The sequence below is a fragment of the Pipistrellus hanaki genome (assembly GCF_964339955.1).
Source record: "Pipistrellus hanaki genome assembly, chromosome: 1".
In the NCBI taxonomy this organism is placed as follows: domain Eukaryota; kingdom Metazoa; phylum Chordata; class Mammalia; order Chiroptera; family Vespertilionidae; genus Pipistrellus; species Pipistrellus hanaki.
Window position 1 is genome coordinate 38,867,765 of NC_140503.1, and position 12,307 is coordinate 38,880,071.

Here is a 12,307-nt window from a genome sequence, read left to right on the forward strand (position 1 = left end):
GGGACTCCTCAAGACACTGAAGAAGTTGTAGTCTGGTCACATAATGTGAGTAGTACTGGGAGCAAATACTACAAACATTTTAAAAAGGGAACCACATTAGTTCTTTTTTTTAAAAAATCTCTATTGTTGAGGGTGTTACAGATGTTCCCCTGTTACCCCCCTCCACCCGGTTCCCACCCCACCCCAGGCCGTCACCACCCTATTGTCTGTGTCCTAGGCAATACCTATATGCATATAAGATCTTTGGTTAATCTCTTCCCCTTGCCCCCCTTCTCTCTGAGATTCCTCAGTCTATTCCATGTTTCCATGCCTCTTTCTGTTTTATTCATCAACTTGTTTTGTTCATTAGATTTCTTTTTCATTGAACTAAGTTTTCATCCAAACCTCCAATACCCATTGTAGGTGCTTCCTGGTTTGTGTTTTTTAAATGAAGTGTTTCTAAATTTCCCTCTCTCTCTCTCTCATTAGAAATCTGAACATAAATATGATCATTTATCTTGGTTTTTTGAAGCCTTTGGTTCTATCCTGTTTTAAAAATGTATTTTCCTTTCATTACTGAATATTCCAACTTGAGACAGAACAGCCCCCTGGGGCTCTGGTGAGTTTCCTTGCTATACTTCTGATGTGAATTTGGACACTGAAGGGCCCCCTGCCCTTGGCACCCTTTAGATTCAGAACAAGCCGCCTGAAGCAGTGGGTAAGCAGACTCTACTCCTCAAAGGCACTTTGAACATTTTTAGTTTTAAAATTTGATATTTGTACAAATATAAAATTTAGCTCAGCTTTCCCACCTTTTATTTTAAAGTGCTTGGAGTTCTTTTGCAAATGTCCAAGTTAATTTCCCAAGGAGGATTGCTTTTTTGTTGTTGTTATTTCCAGTTCATTAAAAGCTTTTTAAGATTTCTTTCTCCTATACACATTTTAACCATTTGAAAAATAAGTAAAAAATATAGAAGTATTTCCTGATTGAGAGAGAGAGAGAGAGAGAGAGAGAGAGAGAGAGATTTGTTGTTCCTCTTATTTATGTATTCATTGGCTGCTTTTCTTGTATGTGCCCTGAGTGGAGATTGAACCGGCAACCTTGGTGTATTGAGAAGATGCTCTAACCGACTGAGCTACCTGGCCAGGATCCAGAAGTACTTTCTGATAGTGATTATTTGGATTTGTTCTCCGTGTGCAAGATTACGCTTGATCATTTAGTGCCTATTTATAACCACCTTGTGTCCACGTTCCTGTTTCATGTTATTGATCTGAGGCTTTTTTGAACGCCTTGGAGGGAATGGTGGAAACATTTCTCATTGTATCTCTTAAATGTCTGAAGCTGAGCTGTATCTTATGGGTTAGCCACCAGAGAGTAACCTGAAATAGTGAAGGGTATTTTCTGATTCCTAGGTTGGTCTTGTGACTCGGTATCCCTCCATCACTCCCTTCTTTACAATAATCTCATCTGGGATTGATTTAAACTCCTAAGGGCATGTGATCCCAACTTATAGACAAGAAGACTTTCTGAGTTAGAGGCTACAAGAGTTTGTCTCCATTCTGTATTAACAGTTTCTTGTCAAATTCACTGCAGAATTAACTTTAATTTCTACTGTGAACCTTGAGTCTGACAAAAGCAACGGCATAGGGGAGAGCCCTTGGGAAGGAGGGCCTTGTGCTCTCAGCAGATGTTGAGAACAAGTACTAAATAGCATTTCTTTCCCACCTGCTTTATCGCAGTAGTGATCATCTCTTTCATCAGAGAAAGTATGGCCAGGAACACTCACTAAGTCTCCTACAATATCCCATCGACACTTTTATGAGTAGCAAGCATCTTGTCTGCATGAGGGCACTTAAAGTTCTTCAGTGTCTATCACAGATTTTTAGACATAAATGTCCATCTGTATGACAGAGAAACCTGAGCTCCAGAACTTGGAAAAGTACAGTGACTTGTCCAAGGTCAGGCAGCTCACTTGAAGCAGCACCAGAATGGAAACCCCGATTTCCCAGTCCCCAAGTATAACTGCTGTCTCCACAGCCTCTTCAGATTTCAAATATGCAAGGATGAATCTCATTCTCTGTCCCCCTTCAGCCCTGCCCCCACCACAGTAAGGTAGTATACTAATGGAGCACTGTCTTTGAAGCCAGACCTGGATTCATATGCCGACTCTTGCCACATTTTAGTCATATGGGCATATTATCTTAAATATTCTGAGTCTCAGGTTGTTTATCTGTATCATGGGGAAAATAATGCCCTCCTTGTAAGCTTATGATTAGGGTTGACCTAGATTGTGTATTTCAAATACATCATAGAGCCAGGTACCCAGCTAACTTCTGTGCTCTATACTCCTTCCTTCTCTTACACACTTAGAATGGATATTTGATAAATAATGTTTCCAGCAATGATTTTCTGAGAAATCTTAAGAATAGAGAATAGATTTTCTAGAAACTCATATGGTGGTGGTATCATCTATTTCTATCCACAGGCAGGGCGGCTTGGAGCACACCTTCCTACTGGTGTTTTCACTTTTTAAAACTTGCCTTTTCAAATGGTCTTTGCCTCTCTCCACATTGTCTGTAGTGCATGACAACTAAGCTGCAATAACTTGAATGCTTTACTCAGTATCTAACATTTTATAACTATGTCTTTCATTATGAAACTCCGTCTCTTTGTTCCTCTATGTCATTTCTCTTTGCATAATGCCGGGAGCATTATTTTCCTCTACATTGACCTTCTGAGGAGTCCATACTTCTATACCCATTTCAACTAACACTATTTTGAACGTTCTCTCCTTGGCTTCCCTTCGTATATGAGATACAAACCTCCTTCGTGTGCAGGTAGTCACATGGACCTTTGTCTCGTTTCACAAGCTCGCTTTGTTGAATGCTGGCTCTAGCTCTCTCATCTTGGGTCTGTTTGAAGCACTGCCTGCACACATATGGAAACTGTATGCATTTGATCTCCAAGACTGCACAAGATTTTATGCAATGTTAGGTTCCTTATTTTACTTCCTGTGGCATTTTGTGTGTGTGTGTGGTTTAAAATAGCATTTGCTTCTTATGTGGTGCTTAAATTCTTTTTTCAGAAAGGCAAATTGTGTTTCTAAAAAAGCATTCATGTGAAATTTGGGGAGCAAACGTGATGAGGCACATTTCTATTAAGCAGTGGTGACACATGACAGAAAAGATCAGACTTGACTGGTCTTCCTGTTAATTTAGTTTAAATGTCATGTGTGTTTTCAGTCAGTCATGTAATTTTCCCATTGCTGCAAACTGCCCTTTGAGGCATACAAGATATAGGAATGCTTGTAAAATGAATGGCAGCAATTATTATTCAAATGAGGAGGTACCAGCCAGAGTGTGCACAGCTCTGAAGCTTGTTACCCCGTGAGACTTAATTGTATTGTATATTTGTGGGGATTTCTAAATTTTATCATAATACAATAGTAAAACTCCTTGGAGGAGAAAAAAAAATGGTACTTAAAAATTCCAGTTACTGAAGTCAGTGAGCCCACTGATGCAAGATTCTTCACAATAGAGGGCATTTATTAACATTTTGGTTCTGGGTTGCGCCCTCAGGGGCTTTTCTGCCCCATCAGTATTCATGAGCCTTGATGGAAAATAGCAGTCACCTGCCTCTATTAGAGAACTATCTTCTTGAAAGATATGAAATTTACTTCTGTTTCAAGTGGAGGGTCCAGAATCTATATACCCTTGCAAGAAGGAAAATGAAGATCAATGTAAGAATTAAAGCTGTTCCAATATTTTTTAAATTGAGGTAACATTGGTTAATAAATAATACTATATGAGTTCCAGGTATAGAGCATTATAATTCACTATCTTTATACACTGCAACATGCTCACCACCAAAAGTCAAGTTTCCATCTGTTACCATAGAATTGACCCCCTTTACCCATTTCACCTTCCCCCACTGCTCCAAAGGTTTTGAACAATTTGCCATGCTTCTGTTTTTGCGTTTTTAGATGTTTTTGTTTGTAGGGGAAGAAGGGGTCACCCAGGTAGACATTGTTGGATTATAAAGTTCTCTGAGTTAATAATGATGTATAGAATTTTATAGACCCTTTTCTTCTAAAATGTGGTGGATTTAATACATTATAAGTCCATTTTGGAAACTTTAAGCTCTGCCTGTGAATATCTTGGAGAAGTCAGATGTCACCAATGTCCCTATATTTCTCCCCTTGGCCAGGAAGGATATGCCCATTGGTCAGAAGCCCCTACCAGCTTGTTTTTGTCTCTTTCAGAGCACTTACCAGATTCTACCTTGTAGTTACTAATACACTTTCTCCTTTTCTTCCCCTTTCCACCCGCCCACTTAGGTGACCCTGCTAGTGGTTCTCAACCCAATGTAGAGCCTAAGACCATCGGAAAACACAGATACTTAGATTATGATTCATTAACTGTAGCACAATTACAGTTATGAAGTAGCGACGAAAATAATTTTATGGTTGGGGGTCACCACAACATGAGGAGCTATATTAAAGGGTTGAGACATTAGAAAGGTTGAGAACCACTGCTCTAGAGTCTAGAGAGTAGCTGATAAACTCCGTGAGGGCAGAGGTTCTGTGTCCCTTGATCTTGTATCCTCTGAAGCCCCAGGGGGCTGCTTTCTCCTTAGGGGCTTTGTGTGGAGTTGAGGATTTGGCTTGGGGCAGTGGTGGGATTCCCTGAGAGGTCAGACCAGGGTGCAGCAGCCTGGGGCAGGCAAGTTGCTGCACTGTAATGTGTCCAGTGAAAAGGCCTGGTTTCTCCAAGTAACTCCTTCACCTTAAGACGCGTGGCCTTGGGCAAGGCACCGGCTTCTCTGAGCCTCTCAGTTCTAAGGAGGAATGCCTGCTTTGACCATTCACATGGATATTGTGAGGGCCAAATGGCCAAATGCTCAGGAAAGGAAGAACCAATGCTAATTCCCCCATTCATCTAGTAGTTTTATCCAGGACTCACATGAGTAATATTTCCTAATAACTGGATTTCCTACCCCAATTAGTGGCAGGCTTTTAAAAGAAAAAATAGGTTAACCATTGGGAATTAAAACTTTTTTTTTTACTAATGTCTTGCCCTATTAGAGAGTATATTATGCAATACAAGATTTTTCTTGATCATTTAAATCTTTGTGGTTTATCACTTATTCTTCTATTAAGAGTAATACCCTTCAGATTTTTTAAATAATTTTTAAATTCTTTAAATTGACTTTAGAGCAAGAGGAAGAGAGAGAGAAAAACATCAATGCAAGAGAGAAACTTCTATCTGTTGTTTACAACCTGGGTATGTGCCCTGACTGGAAATCGAACCCGAGACCTTTCTGGGCAGCAGTTGATGCTCCAATCACCTGAGCCACACTGGCCAGGACTGATACCCTCAGGATTACTTAGCAGCACATAGATCCTTGCCCTAACACTAAATAATCCCAACATATTAAGGTTTTTAGGGCATGTGACCTCTTTTATGTAATTTATATAGTTTTTTAAAATAGTTAAAGTACAAAATATTTATACTCTTTTTGTTAGAGGGAGGATGGTTAGTCTTATTTCTTGTACTTGCTTTGGAGTACTCCATCTTTTTTTTCTTTTTTCTTTTTTTTTCTGCTTCTAATCTGTAGCCAGTTGGGAAACAGGGTAATGAAGCTTAAAATAAACCAGGTAGAGTGAGAATAAAGAGCTTGTGAGTTGGTTCTATGGCATTCTCTGGGAGAGGACCGAGAGCTTCATGGTGCTGTCCTCGCTTTGGATACCACTGCGTGTGTCCCGATTGTCTGCCGCGCTCTAGGTCACTGAGGCTGAGATACAGCAGCTTCATATACATGAGGATGATACTCTCTCAGAGTTGGGTGTGCTTGTATGAGGCCTAACTGTCCCTTAAATATGGTATAACCGAGCCTTGGGAGTTGATTAGAATTAACTTGCAGATTATAGCTGTTTTGGTCATTTGGGGAAGGGGTGTAAAACTGAGGTACAGAGACCCCAGGATGATTTTCATGGCTAATGCTCACTGAATTTGAACTGTTAGGACAAAATCTAGAAGGGCTCTTTCCTGTTACCTCTCTCAAAATATCTTCAGAAGACCCAGCAGAGGCCCCGGGACAAGGATAAAGGATTTGGAAGTCTCAGAGCGAGCACCTCACTATTGAATCAGGAGCCCCTTTCTGTTCATTTCATAACTCTGGCAATGAGAGGCTTCGGTTTCATTCAGGTCACCTCCATTAATGTCTTAGGACAGAGAAGAAACCTGGAGTCGGGGTCCCTAAGCACAGTAGGCTGGATCATTCGCTCTAATGTTGGGCAACTTCCAGAGCATGGGGACAAGGCAGGCTCCTGGCTTCCCTGCTGTCACCCTCACCCACCCCCAACACACACACACACACACACACACACACACACACACACTCCTACTCAGCTCGTTGGTTACTCTAGTGGCTTTGCTTGAGAATCCGGCCATGTTTCTCTGTAAAAGTGGTGGAGGCAGTTATGATGAATATTCTACCTGTTAGTAGTAGTAACTTCCACTTGCTGAGTGAGTATCTAATAAGTCCCAAACTCCCTAACACTTCTCTGAGGGAGGTGATATTATAAATAACGAAGTGTGTGCAATGCTCTTAACACAGCACGTGCCTGACTTCCATGGCATTTCCTGAGAATGTGTGCTCCGTGGCAGCAGGCACCTCGGTCGCTCATTCACTGCTGTATCACCAGGGCCTCTGGCAGTGCCTGGTGCATAGCAGATGCTCAGCAAATGTTTGTTGAATGAATCATAGATGTTAGTTGTTAGCCCCATTTTTACAGAGGAGCAAACCAAAGCTCAGAGAGGTTTAGTGATTTAGCCAGGTCAGAGAAGGAAGTGAGTCCCCGAGTCAGGATGGGAACCAAAAGCCTGTGCTCCTAACCTTCCCCCTCCCCCCACCTCCCAGGGAGGCATGACTGTGGCAGGAAATAGTCAATGCCTGGACATGCCCCAGAGCAGGGAGCCCTAGGGTGTGTGATGTCTGTGCACTGGCTGACTGGGAAGATGGCCTTGCCTCTGGGAACTGCCTGAACCCCTCCTCTGACCTTGGGACACTGCAGGGTCCCTCCCCCTCCCCCAGGCGATTTGTCATCTGTGAAACCTAATTAGCACAGCTTCCATTTCTACAATCTTTTAACCCTTTCATTGATTGTATGGCGCTGTCTCCCTTGACAGATTTCTGCCCTGGCTCTGATTATGCTGATTTTTTTAGTCTGCATGATCTGAAGGAATATGATTTTAGAATGTAATTCCAATTAACCAAAACCAGTGTGGGAGGGAAATCACGTCTGCTTTGGGAGAGGCTGAGGAGTTGCAAGTATATACAATTTTATGATGGGAATCTCGGTGGATTCCTCTCCTTTGCCTTGATTTGCATGGATAAGACTTTATATGCTTCTTCTTCCATTGTTTAAATGACTAATGAGGTTTGTTGCTTTTCAGGTTTTAATTTGAAAGTGTTTTTTATCTGTCACCTATATTTAAACTCCTGGGCACTGTTTTGTAATGATATCCAAAGAGACCATAACAGCACAGATTATACATTTGCTGACTTTGTGTTTAATGTGGACTTCTGTATAAGTAGATGCCACATTTTCAAGCTAGAATGATGGTGAGAAGAAATACAGTCTCTCTCTGACCCATGGTGCGATCCCACACATTTACATTCCAGGAGAGGATACTTGGCCAGAAAGAAAACCATTAACCCCTTTAGCCAAAGCGATATTCCTAAGTATTTACTTAAATAAAGCTTGGGTTCTTTCCTTCTTAAGTGAAGGTAACTGTGTATTTAAGGATTCAGGAAAATGCTTTCCGAGGTCCTTTTATCCTTTGTGTTTGCTATCGATTCCTGCTTGTTTGTAGAGTCATATGGGGCCTTAGGACATAAATATTAGATACCTGCCCCAGGCTAGACAGTATCCAAGTCATCTCAAAAAGCAACTCACTTCTTTCTAGAAATCTTAAGGGAGAAAAGCATTCTTGGGGCATCATTAGAATGGATCATTTACTTGAGAAGTTTTTCCTCATATCTAACGTAACGTCTTTCTTTTCTGGTCTTGTTCAGAAAAATAAAAGTAGGAAAGAGTTCCAAACACACCCTCTTCTATGTTTTATTAAGAAGATTTGAATAAGTATTGATAGATATTAGCATTTGTGACTCTGGCTTGAATAAATATTGATATTGATATTGATATTAGCATTTCTGACACTGTGGTGTCAAAAATAATCAGCCCACTTTCCCTGTAGTGCTTTAGAGAAATGAAGGGAAGGGGAGGGAAAAGGGAACAAAAGCCGGTTATGACTTACTTCAAGGCTCTCAGGCAGCGAAGGAACGGTTCTGGTACCTTGTATGTAGACGGGTTTGTTACCCTAAGATGATGGGAACTGTTGTGAACTTATTTTTAATTGCTTGTTTCTAGGTGCATTTTGACCAGTTTAAGGAAGCCTTAATACTTATCTTGTCCAGAACGCTATCAAATAAAGAACACTTCCAGGAGCCAGGTAAGGACACCACGTGTTTTCTCTTCGTTCCCCTTTCAGAGCTGTGCAGGGAGGAATGTGGGGACCTCGAAGCATGTCTGGGAGAGATTTGGGGCATCTGCCTGTCCCAGATTGAGCAGTTATTTCCAGTGGCTTGTCTTTTGATATTATCTTAAAAGCCTTGCAGCTGTTGAACACTAAAATGAGACTTCCTACAACAACAGCGATTTGGGAAAGAAATAATTGGATTGTTCCTAGGCAATATGTCAGATGGTGGGCAATAACTCATATCATTCGGATGATACGTCCTCTGCCCTTATTTCCCATGTGCATGGAATGATATGCTTGAGGGAGAGGGGAGTTTTGCTGAAAGAAGAAGGGTGGCCAATCTACAGATAATCATGTTTAGTTCCCAGTGAATGGATAACACTCCATTGTAGACATGATTACATTTAATATAATTGTTTATCTCCCCCCAGCTCAAGTGAACGTTTTTGAGGACCACTTGTTTCATGTTTGTATTTTCAGGGCCTAGTAGAATGCTTAACCCATAGTAAGCATTCAAATGTTAATGGCTTTAATATGTTTCATTGAGTTTTAAAAAGGCACCGGAGATTATAAAACACATTCTTTTATGTATATCTAAGAAGAAAACTTGTTGCCAATTATTGTAAAATGGAATCAATTGTAAGACACATCCTAATTTCAGTGTTCAAATCTAGGTGTGTGTGTGTGTGTGTGTGTTGCGGGGGTGGAGAGGGTAGGGGGTAAGAGGAGGGCAGTGTGAGATAGATAATCGATGAAATATGATAAACATATAATAAGGGGAAGTTTAAACAGTGTTGAAATTTGAATTAAGTACAGTCCAGTTTTATCAAATCAGTGGTTATTGAGCTAGGGCTACAGTTTGACTATAATGGGGTATGAGGGAATTTGGAGTGGTGGTGATGAAACTGTTTCATGTCTTCACTATTGGTGGTAGTTAACAGATTTCATGAGTTTTTTTCCAACCCACAAAACTGTCCACTAAAAGGATGGAATTTACTCTGTAAAGATTTTTATTTATCTTAATAAACTCTACTTTTCAAAGAAGAACATCAAAAATATAGTCCAGTTTTTGAGACTGAGGAGAAATCATTAACATTTACCGCTACAAGGAGTCATTCAATGTGACCTATTTAGACGAAGCACAGATGGGAACTCGTTTCTTACTCTGTCTGATGATCCAGTTCTTCGTCCACCCTCTGAAGTGCTCCAGATCTGTGTCACATGTATGAATGCTGTGGTTAGTGCTGTTGGATTCCGGGTCTGCTCTCCCCCTTTTGCATATGGTGACCACCCCGCAAGGGTTATCGCTAGCCGGAGGCCTGCCAGGGCCTGGGAAGCCCACAGTGGGCCTGGGGTGGGGGGGTTGTCGCCTTCCACACGAACATTAGAATTTCTGGGGGTGGCCACGAGCATGGACTTTCGCTCTTCTGGGGTCTCCTGTTTTATTGATGTTTTCCCTCATTTAAGGTTGTCTGTCATCTTGACAACAATAGTGCCATATGTAGGGACCCTGAATGGTGACATCACATTGTAGTTAATGTGAACATAGGTAATGGAAGCATAAGTTCCATATTATCCCGGAGACTGGAATGTGCTTTTATGCAGGTTTGGAAGGGGCATGCCTGTTACTAGCCCACATAATCCTCTTGCTGCCCTTTCTTCAAAACCCGTGCTGTCCCTTAAATTATAGACCATGTCATTGTCAGGCTGGAGAGAAGTCCGCCATTTTTTCATGAGCAAATGGAGGCCTGAGGAGGGACATAGCTTAAGTTCTCACAGAGAGTGGCAGAGGAGGCTGATGCTGTATCGCCAGGGGGTGTGACTTCAGGAGCCGTTAGGTTCAGGGTGTTGACCCTCAGATGGGTGAGCTGGGGATAAACCCAGCCCTAGTCAGGGCAGCCTGGCCTGGGGGATTCCACATGTGGCCAGAGGCAGTAGGAAGGCTTGAATAAGAGTGAGCTTTACCTGATCGTTAGTGCCGGGGAGACCTGTGCCCTCAGTGTTATTTGGCTGTTGAGCACTTAATTCATCTTCTACCAGGAGGGCTGTGGTATTTTCTTCTTGCCTTTTGAAATCAGAGGATCTCCTAGACTTTGGAAGGTGACTGAAAACATACGAGGGCCATAATACATACATAGCCTTGGAAACTGAATGGGTCATGAATTGATATTTCATAACACCTATGGTTTTTATGCATTAAAAATCCAAGATGCTGTACCAAATCGTAATAGAAAAACCAGCTTGATGTGGTGGAAAGAGCTTACAGCCGGGAGGTTATGAAAGACCGTCCGGGCCCTTTAAGTGGGTGGTCACTTTGTATGTAAAAGTGTTTGTACTGGAAATACTTAGAATACTTTCGGCTCCAAGATTTCATTGTGTTGTCTCCTAATAGTTGAACAACATTATCTACTTTTTTAAAAAAAAACCTAGCTTTTTGTTTCTGTAAGATTTTACCAAACATAAGTTGACACTATCAAGTTTTGCTTCCTAAGACAGATGCCCAATATATGACATACTATCATATTCCCCTAATAAAAGGCAGTTATCTATAAATAATACAAAAGCAAAGCTATAATAGGATTTGAGAGATGATGGAATTATGTCATTATTTCCATAGTCTTGGGTTCTGCCATTTATATCTTCTTTCAGGTACAGTCTCTTTATGTTTAGATCTAGTTTATTTTCAGCATCCTCTTAACTCTGATATTTATAATTCTAAATTTTAGGAAGAGAGTGTTTTCTTTAAAAAGCAAAAAATAACCACCACAACAATATGACAATATAATGAAAAAATACTGAAATTCAGATAAGGGCAGAAAAATGGATTGGGGTTGTAGGGAATCATTTTGTAAATTCCAAACTGATTAACGTTGCCAGTGGCATAACTCCCTCGTATCTACATCTTCAATTTCGTTTTTTAATTATTTTCCTGGAAGAAGTGAGGGGCAGCAACTTAATTGTTAGTCAGTTTGCTATGGCCTTGGAGTAGAGGGTGTTTGGATGGAACTGCTGGCACAGGCTGAGAGCTGCGTAGCATCAGCATGCTGCCTGAATCTGCCACCGGAGAGTTTGTCCTCATTCGATGCATCTTGCGTTAGATTTTCTGTTCTATAGTCCATGTTAGCATTAGTGCAGCCGTCCCTTTCTTTCCCTGAAATGGTTAATGTAAAATATCTTTCCTTTGTTTATCTGGTGAGGGAAAACTCAGGTTCAGAAAAGCCAAAGCATTAGAAAAATAAGACTAGACATGGTTTTGGTTCTTTTGTAATAAACATTCCTAATTCTAGGAACTACCCTACTTGTAATTATTTTCCTTAAATTATGAAGAAGTTATGACCATAATAAACAGATACCCTTCATTTAGTTAACTAATGTGCCTTGAAACAGGTCTGATGACCCAACGTTATACTATAATAGATCCTGAATTGCAAGGATTGAAGATTTGGGTTTGCACCTATATTCAGAGGCCTTGGGCCAGGCCCTTCTGTTTTTCTAAGAGTTATTACACACAGGTAGCCCAACAGTTCTGCTGCCCTCTCTTTGGTTAGATAAGATAAGGAAGAATTGGATCTGTGAGATGCTACCAGTAAAGACCAGAACATTTCTCCATAAATTAAAAGCAAAACAGCCCTGGCTGGTGTGGCTCAGTTGGTTGAGTGCCATCCCATCCACTGAAAGGTTGTGGGCTTGATTCCTGGTCAAGGCACAGGTCCAAGTTTTTTGGGTTCCGTTCTGGCTTCTCACATCAGTGTTTCTCTCTCCCTCCTCCTCCCTCTGTCTCTAA

General features: G+C 41.1%; 1 protein-coding gene across 7 annotated transcripts in view; it reads left to right on the forward strand.

Moving 5' to 3' along the window:
* The window catches only part of NIN (ninein), a 98,706-nt gene that overhangs the window by 12,757 nt on the left and 73,642 nt on the right, over positions 1–12,307 (forward strand). For all 7 annotated transcript variants that reach the window (XR_014795219.1, XM_084886407.1, XM_084886409.1 and 4 more), the window contains one exon: positions 8,415–8,496. Coding sequence is in view for 6 of the 7 variants with exons in the window: in XM_084886407.1 (XP_084742533.1) it covers positions 8,415–8,496 (82 nt within the window). In the remaining variant the exon portion in view is untranslated. The remainder of the gene's footprint in view (positions 1–8,414; positions 8,497–12,307) is intronic.